This window comes from Crinia signifera, chromosome 2 (assembly GCF_055691185.1).
Source record: "Crinia signifera chromosome 2, ASM5569118v1, whole genome shotgun sequence".
NCBI lineage: Eukaryota > Metazoa > Chordata > Amphibia > Anura > Myobatrachidae > Crinia > Crinia signifera.
Genome location: NC_139218.1, coordinates 242,096,289 through 242,115,080, shown reverse-complemented (window position 1 = coordinate 242,115,080; position 18,792 = coordinate 242,096,289). Strand labels below are relative to the sequence as shown.

Sequence of the window (18,792 nt, the reverse complement as noted above, 5' to 3'; positions counted from 1 at the left end):
CCATTAATCTACAACATATAGCACTAATTTTTTATTGTCACACTACAATTTTAATAAATCATACTTATTGTGTAATAATCAATGAAAATATGAATGTGCTTGACTACTCATGGGTATTTAGGGTTTAATGTTATAACAGGACATCTATCTCCATCTGTAATTGATGTATAATGCTGTTTTCATGTATAATGGCCCTTTGTAAGCAAAGCAAAAAAGCAAGCAACTGGGCAAAAGTAATGTAAAAAGAGATAGTTTGGTGGGGTGTGTGCAAATGAAAATCTATATTGCAGTGTAAAATAAAAGCTTTCTAATATTTGTGAGTTACATGCAAAAGCAGCCAGTATTTACCCTACACAGACAAAATATATTTGCTCCCCTTTGCATGGCAACAGAGTGTGTTCCAGACACATAGTGAGAGATTTGGTAAGAAATTTCCATTTTTTTTTTTAAAGCGGCAATCATTTACCCTGCAAAATCAAACTGGTTTTGCAGGGTAAATGATTGCCGCTTTACAAAACCCTGGATATTTCTTACCAAATCTCTCACTTTCTGACTCTCTCATCCCATTAAATTTCACCCAGAGTTACTTGCTTTTTTTTTTGCTTTGCTTACAAACATGGATCATGCCTAATTTGTCAAGTTGTACAATACTTCTTCATTCATATCCAAACATTATTAGAATCCTAACCATGCTGCAAAATATTTTTATTATCACTTTAAGAAAGAATAAATGCCAATAACCCATCGATCACAGCATCTGGACTTGAAGATCTCAATATAATACAAGTAACTATACCAGGTACGTTACATGGTTGTTGTTTTTTTGGTACTTGTATATATCGCATGATTGGTCCGTGGTCGAAGGAATCCATGACTTTAAATCTTTAAATGATATTAAAGACAACTTTATGCTCATATAGGGCATAGCCATAAGGTAAGCCGGGTTGATTTGGGGACCTGATACCTGTGGTTGATCTGGGGACCTGATACCGACTGTGAATATCAAAGAAACCTTTGTATGCAAATAGGGCAAGAGAGACAGGTCAGTAACACAGACTGGGTACTGTGTATGAGAACAATCTGACATAGTCTCTCTGACGAAGTCTCTTCTTGTCTCATTTCTATGCCAATGTTTGGATTGAATTTGAAGAGGACCAGAGAACTTCCTTTTCTATTATTGGGGACAGCGCAACAGTTCTTCACCATTCAAAACAAAATATATAGGGGCTGGCCAAGCAGCTCTGCCGCCCAGCATACAGAGGCACAGGGGCATGGCACAATGCCAGGCCTCTTTGACACGCAGCAGGCCTCTGTGAGCTGTGACCATGCGCCCTTTTAATACTCATGTCTGTGGCATGCATGCACATAGGGGGTTATTCAGAGCTGATCGCTGTTGTGAGAATTAACGTGACGATTGTTTACTGAACAACTGCGCAAGTGTGCAGAACGTAGTTGGAATACATGAGGCCAAATAGTGACAAAAAGCTGTGCTATTTGTTTTATTCGCAATCCCCTTGCAACATGACACCATTTGTGGGTGGCAAGTTGCCATTTTCTGTGAGGTGTCAGGGAGGTGTGTGACGTTGGCTCCGGCCTTGATTAGCCTGTTTCTATCACTGTTTTGGAAGGGTCAGGGATATGCTCAGACTGCACACACTGGAACATTTGAGCTGTGTTTGGGTTTGCTGCTGTATGACAATTGGCTATAGTTTCACAAACCATGCAAAAACTTGCACAGTGTGAAATTTCAGTCTGCAAAATCGCATAGCAGCAATCGGTTCTGAATAACCCCCATAGTATAATGCCAGGGCTGTTAGCTCCAGTCTGTCCGAGTGAGGCAACGATGTGCTGCTGTCAGTGAGGCGGGGATGCGCTGCTGTTAGTGAGGCGGAGATGCGCTGCTGTCAGTGAGGCGGGATGAGCTGCTGTCAGTGAGGCGGGGATGCGCTGCTGTCAGTGAGGCAGGGATGCGCTGCTGTCAGTGAGGCGGGGATGCGCTGCTGTCAGTGAGGCGGGGATGCGCTGCTGTCAGTGAGGCGGGGATGCGCTGCTGTCAGTGATGCGGGGATGCGCTGCTGTCAGTGAGGCGGGGATGCACTACTGTCAGTGATGCGGGGATGCGCTGCTGTCAGTGAGGCGGGGATGCGCTGCTGTCAGTGAGGCGGGGATGCGCTGCTGTCAGTGAGGCGGGGATGCGCTGCTGTCAGTGAGGCGGAGATGCGCTGCTGTCAGTGATGCGGGGATGCGCTGCTGTCAGTGAGGCGGGGATGCACTACTGTCAGTGATGCGGGGATGCGCTGCTGTCAGTGAGGCAGGGATGTGCTGTTAAAACAATTTGCTTTATATTATTCTGTAGATGTGGACAACGAGAGAGCAATGAAAATAGACAAAACCCGTCAATTGCGGGAACAAGTCAATGAACTGTTCAGTCAGAAGTTTGGTAAGTTGGGGGAGTAATTATCACCTTCTATTCAGGAAGTACATACAATAGAAAAGGGCTCTTCTTCCCATCATTGTATTAATATAAATTATATTTTGTCATTCATTTTGCTAAGCATAACACCTAGGTGAGTTTTCCAAAACACTTATGTGACACTAAATGTAATGTCTATCTATCTATCTATCTATCTATCTATCTATCTATCTATCTTTCATATTACTGTCATGGTATCCAGTAGGATTAAGACAGCCTTGTATATATTGTTCGTGAGGCTGAGTTGTTTGGAAATCTTGCACGTGTGTTCCTGTATTGTATGCATGGAACAAAGAGCATAGATTTGCTCATATGCGGTGTCATATGCATGTTGTGGTGTGTCCGTTCTTGGGCACTAGCCTCCACTTGTGCCAGTCCTATACTAGGCGGACATCATACACCAGGAAACACGTATTTATACTTAAATCTGGTCTGCGTTGCTTACAATTGCGACTACACACCTCACTGATGATAGCCGCTTATTGCAGCTCAGTTGCACAGCATCAGTTGTAGAGATAGACGCTACTGAAATACATATGGCTCTGCTGTGCCCGTACTTCTGTATGCACTGTTCCAGATGTGCACATTCCACTCAGCATCAGTCACATTATGTATGTCTCCGTTTAACTACTTATGTTAGAGTTAAATGTTTTCTATTTAACTGTCCATATTCACATTTAGCAATGCTATTTTTATAGGGGAAGCAATTGGCATGAGTTTTCCAGTGAAAGTGCCCTATAGGAAAATAACCACCAATCCGGGATGTGTTGTGGTAGACGGGATGCCACCAGGGGTTTCATTCAAAGCCCCCAGTTATCTAGAAATAAGTTCCATGCGCAGAATACTGGACTCAGCCGAATTTATAAAGTTTACTGTTATAAGGTGAGTGGCTTAAAGCAGAGGTACACAGTTCCAGTGATAACTTGAGTACCATTAGGTCTTCATAATTATCACTTTTAAATTTAGTAATGGCATATATACTGTACGGCATCTGTGCCTACTGAGCCTCCTGTAGATCAATGTGTTAAGCCTAGTATTCATTCTAGTACCCTGCATCTTCCAAAACCTGTGCACTTCATCTACCCTGCCTGGGGTGTGGCTCTCTGCTGTGCTTCTAGCACAGTTTGGTCTGTATTTCAGCACTGATATGCAGACCAGACCTGTACTAGAGAGCGACACTCCAGGCAGGGTAGAGGAAGTGCACAGGTTTTGTAAGATGCAGGGTGCTAGATGAACACTAGTTAATCAATATGAAGTTTACTCTGTCACATATCGCATGGGTAGTCAATGATTAGCTGAGACAAATACATAAATGAAGGAGATTAACGCTAAACCATTTGCCTGACAATAAATATTGGTGTTCTAGCATTCACTGGTCTCTGTATATTTCTACAAACATTGTAGTTCCTTTCAGTTTCTTTTCAGTGGTCCGTGGTTCTTTAGTTCCTTAATCATATCTCACAACTGTGATGATTTTTGTGGGACAGTCACAAGTTTTTGTGACTCTCCTACGTGTCAGCCAGGGGCAGCAGTGTCCCGTGATGGGTGGGTGGGTGGGGGGGGGGGGGATTGGGAGTCTATTTCCAGGAGACAGAGGGACAGAGGGCATGCCAGCAGCTCACAAAGCTCTGCCCATGCCCCCAACAGTGATGGGAAATTGGGCATGGCTCTGGCAGTACGGATGGTGTAATGGTTAGCATTACTGCCTCACAGCGCTGAGGTCATGGGTTCCATTCCCACCATGCCCTAACTGTGTGGCATTTGTATATTCTCCCTGTACTTGCATGGGTTTCCTCCCACAATCCAAAAATTTTCCTGGTACGTTATTTGGCTTCTAACAAAAATTAACCCTAGAATGTCTGTGTGTGCGTGAACATGTGGTAGGGAATATAGATTGTAAGCTCCACTGGGGCAGGGACTGATGTGAATGTTCAACTATACTCTGTAAAGCACTGCGGAATAAGTGTGCGCTATATAAGAAACTGCTAATAAATAAATAAATGACAGCAGCATCCCCATGAACCCATGCCCCTTTTCGGCATGCCGAGTCACGATTCCTTTCATTAAAAAGTTGGGAGGCATGCCTTCATTTATTATTTTATTGTTATATTTAAACCAATTTTTCTTCCAAACTATTTTGGGATGGGGGAATTCCTATAGCTGCTGATAACTATGGTATAAATATATCTGCAACTCTAGACTTGTTTTGTTTCTAAACAAGACAACTTTGCAAGATGATGTGAATAAAGAGGAAGCTGCACACGTCAGGAAATTTCCTTAATTGAGTAATAACGATAAAAACAAAAATGTAGATAATTAAAATGTTAAAATAGTTACACAAGGAAGACTCTAAAGAGTGCTAAGGGGGGAGGGATTAGCTGCACCTCTATATAACCTCTCTGTTAGTAGAGAAAGAGAGAAAAGAATGTACTGTAGAGTAGAAATGGAAGTGCGCTTAACCTATGTTTCAACACTTATATAAAAATCAATTAAAAAAAAAACAGTTTTTATTGTTACATACAAGTTCAAATAGACAGTTAGAATATAATATAATTTACATGTTTCACAGATTTTTTCACAATCATGTTTGTTCTTCCAATGATTAATGTAAAAACATGGATGAAATGGGAGGCCCCCATCATTGTCCAGATCGCATCCACACCATTACCTAGCAACACGCAGTCCCGTGTCTGCCCAGAAGACGGCCGCAACACAGGAACTACACAGCATCACCCGGAGCGTCCTGTGTAACTAAGCAGTGTCTCCCGGTCACTTGACTTATGGGCCCCATACATCAGCAATCACAATTTATGGATTTCCAGATCCAGGGATTTTTTGGCCAGATAAATGGATTTTACAATCTATCTGACTTTGCCCACACATTACATATTTATTTCAGTGATCGGCAGATTTTTCCATCTAAAGATTGCATCTTCATATCTGGAAATTGCCCAATCGATTGTCATTTCAGCTGTTCATAATGTAAATAGATGGAGAAGACGAATTGGGAATGCCCACACATATAAAAAAGATCTGCAGATAATACCAGATTATTAAACATGTTTAAAAACCTGATTAAGCAATCGATTGGCGATTTTGATTGGGATTGCCAAAAGGGGGAGCCCACACATCTAAAATTAATTGTGGCAACCATCTCCATATCTGAAAATTGTCACAATTAATTGCTGATGTATGGGGCCCTTAACACGTGATTCCAGAAGGTGGCCACGAACTACACGGCGTCTATTGTTTATGCCATGTTGCTAGGCAAAATCATCTGACCTCTTATGAGACACCATCAGTAGGAAAGCTGGTGTGGGTGTAATATGTTTATATTCCATATAGATAGATAGATAGATAGATAGATACATATCGCTTACTATTTAAAGGGACCTGGAGACATAAATGTACATAATAAATTACATATCAAAAAATATAAATATATTTTTATTAACATACCTAAAACAATGAACTGGCCATCACTAGTTGGTTAGATGCCCTTTCTGTGGGCCGCAGGTCTGACATTGACTTTAACGGCCTAGTGGATAACATTAGAGAGGAAAATTGTCTACATAGGAGAGACTGCTTCAGTGGCGGCATAATGCGCATTATGGATTCGTTCGTGGCGATCAGACAGTGAATCCAAGAAGGCCTTAGAAGCCCTACCGTTTTTGGGGGAAGTTCTATTTGGAACCGAGATAATTGATAAAATTGTGACTACCATAGCAGCATCCAAACTGGCGTTCCTGCCTTCCGCTGCTCCAAGGCCTCGGTCTTTGGTGTTTTGTCCTCAAGGAAAGGCAAAAGGCCAACCCTCCTCTCGTTTTCAACCAGTACCTCCCAAACCAAAAGTCAAAGGGTTGCCAACCATAGACAGGACGCCGGCAGGCCCCAAAGTAACCTGAAAAGCCAGCTGCCTGACTATCCTTGGGCTCAGACCGACGCAGTCAGGGTAGGGGGTCGCCTTCTCCTCTTTTTAGACGTCTCGTCAAGTACAACCTCAGACACCTGGAACCTGGATATTATGTCCAGGGGTTTTTCCCTGTCATTCAAAGGGTGTCCCCCAGAACATTATTTTTTTAAACTGGTATGCCTGTAGACTCTGCCAAGGCTTCAGCTCTAAATAAGGCGGTCCACTTGCTTCTGTCAGCAGGTGTGACAGAACCGGTTCCACTTCTCCTCCAGAGAGGAAGAGGATTTTATTCAAATCTTTTCCTTGTCCCAAATCCAGATGGCGCCTTCCCTCCTATCCTGAATCTGAAGACACTGGAGTCTGAAGTCCGGGTCTCCAGATTCAGGATGGAATCACTGCGATCTATCTACAAGTGCTCAGAAAAGACAACTTCATGGCATCTCTAGATGTGCAGGATGCCTATTTACACATCCCTATCCACAAGGACCAGTGTTACCTCAGATTCGCTATACGGAAGTGCCATTACCAATTCCGAGCACTGCCATTCGGCCTCTCATCAGCAACACAAGTGTTCACAAAAGTAATGGCTCTAATGAGGGCACATTTACACCTTCAAGGAGTACGGATCCTCCCATATTTAGATGACCTCCTCCTAATGGCGGGGTGACCCCACTGACTAAGTCCTTGACGAAATGCGTAGGGGCGTGGCCTGACTGACGCTTTTCCAAGTTGCAGGATACGTAAGTTGCTAGCAGCCGCTGAGCTGCCCGTCGCTGAAGGAATCTGCCAAGCGCCGCAAGTTGGAGATCTCTCCCTGTGGTAGCCGTGAGTGACCTGCGGTTTAAACACCAAACGTTCCTGTATTTTGCCAGTGTGGATACTTGTTATGCACCATGTGGTTTTAAGTCCACCACTGAGGACCCCTCTTTTTTGCCTGGGAGTGGTGAAAAGTCTGGCTGAGTACCTTCACCTCTGCCAGTGGTAGGAGTTGTTTCCGTAAACCCACTGGTGAGAGGGGGGGAGAAACACTGGGCCTAGTAGTTTGGCTCTCTTGATGGGGTTCGTAGCCCCCGAAGGATGAGACAGCGAAAGGCTCAGTCTAGTATCCATTCCCAAGGAGCGGAGAAAGGCTGGGACTGAGTAGATGGCTCCTGTTCCAGAGGTTCGTAGCCTCTGATGGGGAGACCGCGAAAGGCCCAGCTTAGTACCTTAACCTTGGGATCGGAGAAACACTGAGACTGAGTAGATTGCTCTTCCGAGGGGGTTGCAGCCCCTAAGGGAGTCAGTCGAAAAGCCCAGTGGAGTACCCATTCCCATGCCGGGGGCTGGAAAGTGCCCTATGATGGGAGCAGAGAAACACTTGGTCGGACGCTGATCGGTCGGCTGCTTGGAGTCCGAGGCTGCACTGTGCCCCCGGGGAAACTCGGGGGTGCCGAACATGCACGGGTGATCCCAAAATCACCATGCACTAGCACTGCGCAGTTCCCTCTAGGTTAGCGTTTCACGTCCTTACCTCGTCCTTTTGGATGGGGTAGGACAATTTTTCACACCCCCACCCCGGCCTTCTGGCTTCTTTATTTATTTATTTTCCTTCTCACGTTCGTCACTTTCACATTTTCTGGGTTTTTTTGTAGTTTGTCACGTTTTTTGGGGTAGTGTGGTCGACCCTTTCGGGCCTTCCATTTCCCCAATGTGTCAAAGCTCTCGCCTTTTGGGGAGAGCTGCGGTCCCCCCGAGGACGACCCCGAGCCGCAAGGCGGAGGGAAGTCCACTGAGGATCTCTCCAAACCTTCGGGTGCGGAGGACCCACCGTCCTAACCCTTCCGGGGGTTGAGGAATGAGGGTCTCTCTTAAGGTGCCCATACACTAGTAAGATTTATCTTCAGATCTGGCTGGTTGGAACAAAAACATGGTTATGGATGAATGACAGTTTGGCAGTTTTCCAGCATTTCCAAGCAAATGGTCAACTGTTATTTGCTCTCATCCATAGCCATGTTTTTGTTCCAACCAGCCAGATCTGAAGATAAATCTGCGTGTGTATGGCCACCTTAAGCTTCGGCGAAGAGGAGCCACCGTTTCCTATTTTCCCCTCTTCGGCCTTATGGTTGAGAGGGGTTAGGGGAAAAACGGGGCCTGTCTCCTTCGGGAGATAAGCCCACTCGATCGCACGGCCCCCTTTGCATGTCTTTAGGCACAGCACAGGTGGTAGGGAGCACACCTCGGGCTCCTGAGTTTCTTCAAACTCAAACTGAGGACTTTTATGGTACGGTTAATGTACTAGTGATAGTTGTCACTTTTATTCATTAAAAACTTTTATATGTTTTGACAATACTACGCTATTAATACAAAGAAGTGTGAATTAGTCCCAAGGCGCTAAGCCTGAATCCTGCAGCCTTACACTGAAAGAAGAGGATCACCAAAAGACCTCTAGTCGTTGAATTGTAGAAAAGGAATCAGTGTGTAGGGGGCGCTGGATTCTTGTTGACCCAATATAGTAGCTGTCCGATGGCTCATACAGTGTTTATGAGGGAAAAAAACACAAAAAAGACAGCAATCAATGGGGATCTGTGTATGGGTAATAAACAGAAGGTTTTTTCTGAGGGGCACAGTAGAAAAAACTCCCAGGGGGATATCGTACCCTCACTCACACGAAACGGTGCGTGTACATCCACATCAAGGTATCTTTAGGGTGTTTTCAAAAGGGGACACCTCCGTGTGTGGAAATAGATTTGAAAACAGGTGCGTACCGTACTCACATGTATACGGGTAATGGTACTCCTATAAAGGTATCTTTAGGTCCCAGAAATAGAATTTTCAGTGATTACTTCCAATATTCTCAGTAAAGGGTATGAAAAGAAAACAAAATTCTCTCTCAATAAAAACAGAAATGTACTGGACAATGATACACCACAAGGGTCTGTATACAAAGAGAATTCCCAAGGGATTATCGTACCCGCACTCACACAAGAAAATGCGTTTACATCCACATCAAGGTATCTTTGACTTCAACAGGGCACCTCCGTATAGGAAAGGGGTTGATAATAGGTGCGTACCTTTACTCACATGTGTGTTAGTGATGGTACTCCTATCTGGGTATCTTTTGGGTTCCAGTCAATAGGTCAGGTTTTCAATAATAAACTCCACAATCCCGAATATATCATAAAAGGAGACAAGGTTCTCTCTCAGTATAGATATTTATTGAACGGGGTAAAACAAGGATGGTGTGCACAAATACAAATGCACCAAAACATGTGCAAAAAAAGGAAGGGGAAACAATACCTGAAAGGCAATGTATGGCCATCCACTGTCAGCCAGGTAGTCCCCAGATGGTACAAGTAATATAGATGCACAGCTCCTCTCCACCAATGGTGGAGAGGAGCTGTGCATCTATATTACTTGTACCATCTGGGGACTACCTGGCTGACAGTGGATGGCCATACATTGCCTTTCAGGTATTGTTTCCCCTTCCTTTTTTTGCACATGTTTTGGTGCATTTGTATTTGTGCACACCATCCTTGTTTTACCCCGTTCAATAAATATCTATACTGAGAGAGAACCTTGTCTCCTTTTATGATATATCCGGGATTGTGGAGTTTATTATTGAAAACCTGACCTATTGACTGGAACCCAAAAGATACCCAGATAGGAGTACCATCACGAACACACATGTGAGTAAAGGTACGCACCTATTATCAACCCATTTCCTATACGGAGGTGCCCTGTTGAAGTCAAAGATACCTTGATGTGGATGTAAACGCATTTTCTTGTGTGAGTGCGGGTACGATAATCCCTTGGGAATTCTCTTTGTATACAGACCCTTGTGGTGTATCATTGTCCAGTACATTTCTGTTTTTATTGAGAGAGAATTTTGTTTTCTTTTCATACCCTTTACTGAGAATATTGGAAGTAATCACTGAAAATTCTATTTCTGGGACCTAAAGATACCTTTATAGGAGTACCATTACCCGTATACATGTGAGTACGGTACGCACCTGTTTTCAAATCTATTTCCACACACGGAGGTGTCCCCTTTTGAAAACACCCTAAAGATACCTTGATGTGGATGTACACGCACCGTTTCGTGTGAGTGAGGGTACGATATCCCCCTGGGAGTTTTTTCTACTGTGCCCCTCAGAAAAAACCTTCTGTTTATTACCCATACACAGATCCCCATTGATTGCTGTCTTTTTTGTGTTTTTTTCCCTCATAAACACTGTATGAGCCATCGGACAGCTACTATATTGGGTCAACAATAATCCAGCGCCCCCTACAATACTACGCTATTGTTCTTTGTTTGTAGATTGCTTCGGCGTTGTCTCTTGGGGACAGAGACAGAAGAAGGGTGCTGCAGTTCCACAGTCTGGGAACAAGCGATTTCTTATAAAGAACTGTGGACTTCTTAATAGCTTCAGTGTTGCTTAATAATTAAGCAGGTGTCAGCGCACCATTTCTGCAAACCTTGTGTATGTGTATATATATATAGTGAAAGATGTAGAGGTGCGCTTAGATGTATTTCACCAACAACAAATTAACTTAAAATCGTATATATGTTTATTCCAAACAATAAAACGTATAAAATACAAAAAAACAGAAGTTTTCCGATGATTGTTTTCACAAAGGTGTATTAATTCCTGGTTTGACCATAGATGTATATTGGTCTGAGATACCCTATGCGTTTCGTCCCTTAGGGACTTCTTCAGGGGTAATAAACGTGATCAATCAATTTAGACAGTTTTCACTTGTATATGAGAGAAACCTCACTGGTGTACAAGTTTAAAAAATGGTCAGAGCTGGTACTCGTAAGTCACGAAACGGCTGATATTCATATATCATGATGTCATAAGTATTGGCATCATCAGTGGTGAAATAATAATTAGACACCTCTCCAGCTGTGTCCTTTTCAATTCTGCGATATACTCAAAAATTTATAGTAGTATTTTTAAAATGTAACCTGTAAAGAAATACAGAAATTGTGTCTAATTCTAAACTATTTTTATTATTATTTGTTCTAGGCCTTTTCCTGGATTGTTGCTTAACAGTCGTAAGTATATATCCATCAGTGTAAACCTCCCAGAGCATATGCTTGTATGCTAATATTTTTGAGTAGCGCTTCAGACTGTGAAATGCTCTCTTCTGCACTGGCTTCTTCCATACTCTACAGCTCCCTGGCAGGGAGGTAAAAGAAGCAGCAGCTGCTATGTGGTGACATCAACTGGAAAGAATGATTCCATCTGGCTGACAGACAATGTCTTGGTCGACAGTCAATAGGTTGACACCAAAAGGTCAACTTTGAAAAGAGGTGGACAAATGCAATATATCAACGTGAGAAATGTCAACACATATAAAGGTCGACATGTGTTCTTTATGATTTTTTTTTTTTGCAGTTTCATGCTTTACCATCCACGTGGACTCCGATTTGGGAATGTTAAAGTGTGCCTAGCACATCTGTAGCATGGCACATATTGGGGATTCACGTTCCCAGGTGTCAACATTGCCTTAAAAAAAAAAAAATATATGTTGCCCTTTTTTCTGTGAGTGTTAGGCAAAATGCACACATGCTCAGGCGTTTGAAGGGAAGCTGTGTGACGTCAGCTCTGGCCCCGATCAGACCGTTTCTATAGCACTGGCCGAGTAAGTCCTGGGCCACGCCTGACTGCGCACACTGGAAAAATCATTTGATGGTGAGCAGCTGCCAATGGATTTACTGTTAATCGCAGGGCTGTAACATTTTCACAAGCTCTTGTAAGCTGTGCACATAAATTGGCAGGTTTGCACAGGGCAGGATTTCACTCTGGCTTGTCAGGGAGCTCTGACACTATCGTTCATGATATCATTCACGGTTATGGTATAAAACATCTACAGTCTCTAGGTCTACAATCATATGGTCGACCACTAATGGTCGACAGTCACAATTTCAACAGGGTTAAATGGTCAACAGGGTCTAAAGGTTGACAGGGTTCAAAGGTCGACAGGGTCAAAGGGTTGACATAAAAAAAGGTAGACATTGGAAGGCTCGACATGAGTTTTTAAGGTTTTTAGGTTGTATAGGTCGATATTGGCCACTGTCTATGTGTACCGTGTCCCCTCGCTGCACTCGGCACACTATTTTATTCTCCCTCCACGCCCTAGTGGATGGTAGGGCACGAAATACCACCTGTTGGCGTATGTTGGCTAAAAATTTTGTAAAAAATTGCATATCGACCTTTACTATGTCGACCTTCTGACTGTCAACCAATCGTGGTCGACCTTATGACTGTCGACGTAGAGTCATTCTATGATCACTCCGGATACCATCATTCACAGGGCTCATCAGGTGGGTTTCAGGCTTAAGATGTCCAGTATTGAAATGAAGAGACCCTAGGTTGGCAGTAAGCCAGTCTTTCTGCAAATATAGTGCCTGCTTAGATGGACATAATCCACACATAATTGTATTCTGCTGCCATTTCTAAATGTTTTAGGTCAGTGTCTGTGCCTAGGCACCGTGGGGTAACATGATCCTCTTGCCATGGTGTCTGTGATTGGTCATCCAGGACCAAATCAAATTATTTATGATTTGTGATAGGCAAAGCCAGTGCTAATGGCTGCCACTCAAAACACAAGTGAGCAATCAAAAGCATAACTGTATACCACCACACAGCTGCACCTAAGGATGGCCGGCAGGCACCGTTTACTAATTTATTTCCTTATATTTCAGAAGTAACAGAAGACTGTGAATCTGGGTCGTCTGCAAAATCTGGTAAATCTAACTTAAGTTTTGAAGCACATATAAAAGATATTCAAGATTATAGCAAAGTATTGTTCCAATGGGGCAGATGTATTAAGCCTTAACAAGAGATAAATCCAAGAATGATAAAGAGAGATAAACGTCCAGCCAATCACCTGCTAACTGCCATGTTACAGGCTGTGTTTGAAAAAAGTCAGTAAGGAGCTGATTGGCTGGACGTTTATCTCTCCTTATCACACTTGCATTTATCTCTTGTTAAGGCTTAATACATCTGCCCCACTATTCCTTTCATTTAGTGTTTACATAAAGGTGCACTAATCCGAAAATACATATTATTCTATTGACAACATTAAACAATATCTCACACTAAAGTTGGGATGTTGCCCATAGCAACCAATCAGATTATATTTCTTATTTAGCACCTTCTAACATTGAGTTTTATTTTAGCCATTAAGGACCCCCTGGGGATATTCAATACCTGCCGCTATTTCCGATAGGGGAAATAGCAGCGAGCGCCTATTCATTGCTGTCTTTCCTGACACCATTGAAGAGGCAGTATGACAGAACGGTGTCGAGTTTATAAGCCTGTTTTGCCGAGAACGGCCATGGATTGACGCAATCACAGACGGATCTCGACAATCCACGGCCGTTTACGCAGACACGCCCCCCATTGAATCCCGCCTGCCAATTTTGCAGTCGAGCAAAATGAAAACGGGCCATGGTCATGGCTGTCGGGACGGACCGACAGTCGTGACCCTGGGTTGAATCCCCCCACCCTATTTTAAGTACTCCGTGCCCCACAAAGCCTTAATCCAGTTCTTACAAATAATTAGTTTTGTGGTGTAGACAAACATAAAAAGTCACTATCCTGCAAAAACAGGTGCTTTCTCTAGTACAAATGACTGTCATTGCTTCTTTTTTGCACTATATTTGTAGGTAAATCTGACAAGAGTGAAACAGAAGAACCTACAGAAGAAGGTATCCTTTTTATATAATTAGAAATGTATATATTGAACTATAAGGGCCTGATGCTGAGGTTGGATAATTGTATCACCTCGGCTAATCTGCATAAAATGAAGTGGAATTAGACAGTCCCACCAGAAGTCCTCATCTGAGCCAGCCAGCCTACAAAACAGTGGCGAGACATTCCTGTCGTGTAAAACATAGCAGATAGCCGCCCGCCACCCAAATCCCACAGCTGTGGCTGCTTTCAGCACATACTGTATGTGGAATGTACCTTGCACAAGCACAGACCACCAAAAATCACTCTTGGGGGGAGGGCATTGACATAGGCAGGGAGGGGAGGGAGTATTTAGATATCAGCATCTCAAGCACAGCTAAATAAACTAAATAATCAGTAAATCAAGGGGCCCCTGTGTTCTGATAAAGCCACAATATGTTGAACCCATCACTTTCTGCTGATCCCTAAAGCAAATGTGTTTTTTGTATTCTACTACTTAGAATTAATCCAAGTCTTGTTTTAGTTTAGTGTCCATTTCAAGTAAATTAGATATAATAGACCCTTTATATTTTGTTGTTTAACTCACTGAGATGTCTTATGAATTTCAATATGAGGAGATTTTTTTACTGTCTTCATGGATGCTGTGAAGAACGTAAAGACCAATAACTATGTAATAATTTGTAATGGTAGAAAAAGATGCCATAATAAAAATTATTCTTTCTTTTTGAAGCTAAAGATGCCGACACTGAAAGGAACCACAAGGCTGTGTAATATAGAAGTCACATAACAGGAGCACCTTCTATACAGACTAATTTTTTGTACATTTTTGGGACAGTTTTCTTTTTTTCTTCCAAGTTCTATGAATTGGATAATAAAAGATTGGGATAAAAGAGCGGTGACGTCTGGAATACAAGGAAAATATATTTTTGATTTGGAGCTTTGAAGTTCCATCATATCTTTTTATATTATTATGTTTATATGGTTCGATTGCATTTTTTGTGGTGCATAACTAAAATGGAGATCCTGGGAGGCCTTTATGGTGGACGAGGAGAGGAGTCTTTCCGTTCCTGTAGGTACACTGCTGGCTGACCGTGCCAGCAAATAAGGAGGCTGCACACTGTCTCTGAACCGCAGATATGCTCCACTTGTAACACGCTGCATGTTTTCAGGTTTGGCTTCTCTCAAGAACTTTTGTTCATTGACGTCCTGGTGAAATACCTATTACAAATGTTCTTATGACTAGAGATAGATAAAATCTCTTTCACTGGCTATAAAAGATTCATTATTAAAACCCTTCCTGTTTACTGGAATATCCTGCAACAAATAAAGTGTTTTCTAAGAACTGAGTCTTGAGAAATGTGTTAACAGTTTAAATGCTGATTTGTACTTTATTCTCTAATACCCCTTTCACACCACAGCTAAGCTTGGGTTATTATTACCTTATTATTACCGGGTTGCTGCTTGGTTGAACTGGGTCGAATTGCCATGTGAATGCACCAAGCCTAATAACCTGGACCCGGGCCACCCAGGTTATGAGAATGGTTAAACCCGGGTCACCCTCTGTATAATGGACGACCAGGAATTACTTACCCAGGTCAGATCCGGGATCAAAATCCCAGTTGCGACCCAGCACTGTGTTGTGAAAGCATGGAGCAGAAAGCAGTGTTTCATCTACACCCTCACTAAGGGGTAGATGTATGAAGCAGTGATGAGGGAGATGAAGTGATAAAGTGCCTGGTACTTTATCACCAGCCAATCAGCTCTGAACTCTACCTTTTTTAACCCAGTCTGTAACTTAACAGTCAGGAGCTGATTGGCCGGTGATAAAGTTCCAGGCACTTTATCACTTCTCCTCCCTTATCACTGCTTCATATATCTACCCCTAACACTATATTTCACCTTGCTTAGCTTAGCACATGGCGATGCCTGTGCCATAGATGTACTTCCAGTTATCCCTGAGGCCAGTGAAAGGCTTTTTGCCAAGACTTTAACCTATTGCACCCCCCAACCCCACACCGCCACCAATTCCCACTTTCCAGCCTCTCAAGCAAAAAGTGTGGAGCTGATGTCTTAGGAATTCCACAGCCACCACCTGCATTAAGTACAAATATGTCTTCCTCATAGGCATTCTTAATTTTGTGATAGGCGCACTCAGTGGCACCTCCACCCCAGAGCCCAATGCCTTAGGCAGTTGCCTAAAGTGGCCTAATGGTAGAGCCGGCCCCAATGCTGTCATATTCCAACCTCAATGACCTCTCAATATCTACTAGGTCACATTTCCAATGGTATGGGATTCAATGTCCTGCCTGCCGAGCGTCGAGAAGGGGGCGTGGCCGTGAGAAGCTGTTGAAAATTGTCGAGCTGCGGCCAGGAGCTCGTCAATTCCCGGCCGTTGTCGGCAGAACGTGCCTGACTGCTTGTAAAGTCGGGCATGTTCTGCCGAGATCCCTGTTCATTGCTGTCGGGGAAGACAGCATTGAATAGGGCCCCGCCGCTATTTCCCCCATCGGGAATAGCAACAGGAGATTGAATATCCCCCTTAAAGTGTCTAACTTGTTCTAGACCTAACGGTGATGGGAAACAGAAGTCAAGCAGTGGTAATTGTAGTAGAAGCAGACTTATAAACACATGAATAAAAATAAAGTCCTATAACAAAACAAATTATTTTCATATGCTAAAATCCTAATGTTAATATTGGATAAATACATATGAAAAATGTATGAGTTCAGGCTTTTTATAATGTAAAATAGGATAGAATATTGGTCAAGGAACTTTTTTACCTTTTACCACAAAATATATTTAGACACGCCGACGTTACCCCCTTGATTTGAAAGGATGGAAATCATATAATGGCTATACACACTGTTCCCCCAGAAATTGATGATATATCCTGCTAGTACGGTACACAGCCTGGCAGCCATTGATGATGATGATCATCACACACAGCCATTCATGGTAATCATCACCAGCATCAATGGCTGCCAGGCTGTGTGTGGTATAGCTGTTGATAATTTGATGTCCAGGCAACTATTTTTCCCCTAGACTAGAGATGGGTTTTCCTTGACAGGAGCCTATAACCAGGCAAAAATACTTAGTGCCGCAATGGCAGTACAGACTGCCGAGATGGCGCAGCAACTAGCTGACTCTACTGAAGGAGCGGGCGGACTTGGAGGCGGGGCCCTGGGCATCACGCAGGGAAAAATAATTTCTGGATACGAATACACCTATTTTTTTACGAATTTGGCTTAGTAAATTTCCACAGTATTAACGTGACAGTAAGGGGACGGATAGGGTGAAGGTAGGAAACAAGATCAGTGAGACACTGTGGGTATAGCATTTGCATGTTAGCCAATACCCACATGCTAACGCATTTAGTACTTGACCCATGTTTTATGTTGAGGTTACTACCAATCATGTACTGCTCAGCATAATAACATTTTATTTACAAGCTGGAGCCAACTGAACAACAGTTCCAGCAGTCCACTAGGTCATGCATTCATTCTGATGTATCTCACATAGGGCCTTATTCGAGTTCACTCTTTCTGACAAAATCCTTCTTAGATGGACAAAACCATGTGCACTGCAGGGGGGGCAGATGTAACGTGCAGATAGAAATAGATTTGGTGATTTTTTGGTGATTCTTTGCAGGGTAAATACTGACTGCCTTATTTTAACACTGCAATATAGATCTAACTTTGAAGTAAAACCCCACCCAAATCTAATTAGATCTGCACAAGTTACATCTGCCCCCCTGCAGTGCACATGGTTTTGTCCATCTAAGAAGGATTTTGTCTGAAAGAGTGAACTCGAATAAGGCCCATAGCCACAGATACAGAACTGTCCCATATATTCCAATAGGTGTATGTATGTACTGTATGTATGTATTTCCAGAGATTAAGGGACCGGATCAGACCTAAAAAGAAAAAGGGGAAGCAGCGCTGACTATGTGAATGTGTGTGATAACGATTGAACTGATTGTACAATTTAGAAACAATACATTTTATTATATGAAATGAACAATAAATCAAACCGATACAAATTGTAACTGGCTTTTTTGGGGAATTTAAAATGCAATATGAGGACTGTCCATTCCTATTGTGCCTGGGGGCAGGACCATAAAGTGCAAATGCATACAAAGGGTTTTGGATTACCGTCCACCTGTAGATAGGAGGCTGGGGTGTGTGGTTTGTCTCTCCCTGGGACCCGGATCAGACCTGTTCACACAGGTCCGAATTCATCCCACGTCAATTCGTCTTAAAATGAAGTCCTACAGTAGCTTACTTTTCACAACGAACAGTGATATTTCCTCTGTGCAGAGGAATGGGAGCGGATGTGTAAGCATACACCTCTGCTCGCAGCATAGCGTGTTTACCTGCTCACTAGACAGCGAATATACGCAATTATATACCACACCCCTATTCAATAGGCCATGCCTCCAATTTTCAGGTCCCTCCTCTGGATCTGGTAAGGTATCAATGCGTATGTACTTATTATGTAACCACTGTACTATTGCCCTGATAAATGCTGCTGTCACAATCTCCCTGAAGTTCTTTTTCTAAACTACAGTAGGCAAGTACAGTATGTGGTGATATTGTTTCCTGTACAGGGATGTCCTCTCGCTGAGTAATCCCAGATTTCACAGGTCTCTGTTATCGTAATAGATACAAGTACAGTCATCTAATATATAAAAGCCTACATTTGTCTGTCCTTCTGTCTTTCTA

At 43.0% G+C, this 18,792-nt stretch overlaps 1 protein-coding gene across 3 annotated transcripts in view; it reads left to right on the top strand.

The window, feature by feature from the left end:
• GTF2I (general transcription factor IIi) overlaps positions 1 to 15,413 on the top strand; it is a 78,524-nt gene extending 63,111 nt beyond the window's left edge. For all 3 annotated transcript variants that reach the window (XM_083174108.1, XM_083174107.1, XM_083174106.1), the window contains exons 27-33: positions 722 to 799; positions 2,357 to 2,440; positions 3,172 to 3,355; positions 11,399 to 11,427; positions 13,081 to 13,122; positions 14,047 to 14,088; positions 14,802 to 15,413. In XM_083174108.1, the coding sequence (XP_083030234.1) occupies positions 722 to 799; positions 2,357 to 2,440; positions 3,172 to 3,355; positions 11,399 to 11,427; positions 13,081 to 13,122; positions 14,047 to 14,088; positions 14,802 to 14,842 (500 nt within the window). In that variant the 3' untranslated portion in view covers positions 14,843 to 15,413. The remainder of the gene's footprint in view (positions 1 to 721; positions 800 to 2,356; positions 2,441 to 3,171; positions 3,356 to 11,398; positions 11,428 to 13,080; positions 13,123 to 14,046; positions 14,089 to 14,801) is intronic.
• The last annotated feature ends 3,379 nt before the right edge of the window (positions 15,414 to 18,792 follow it).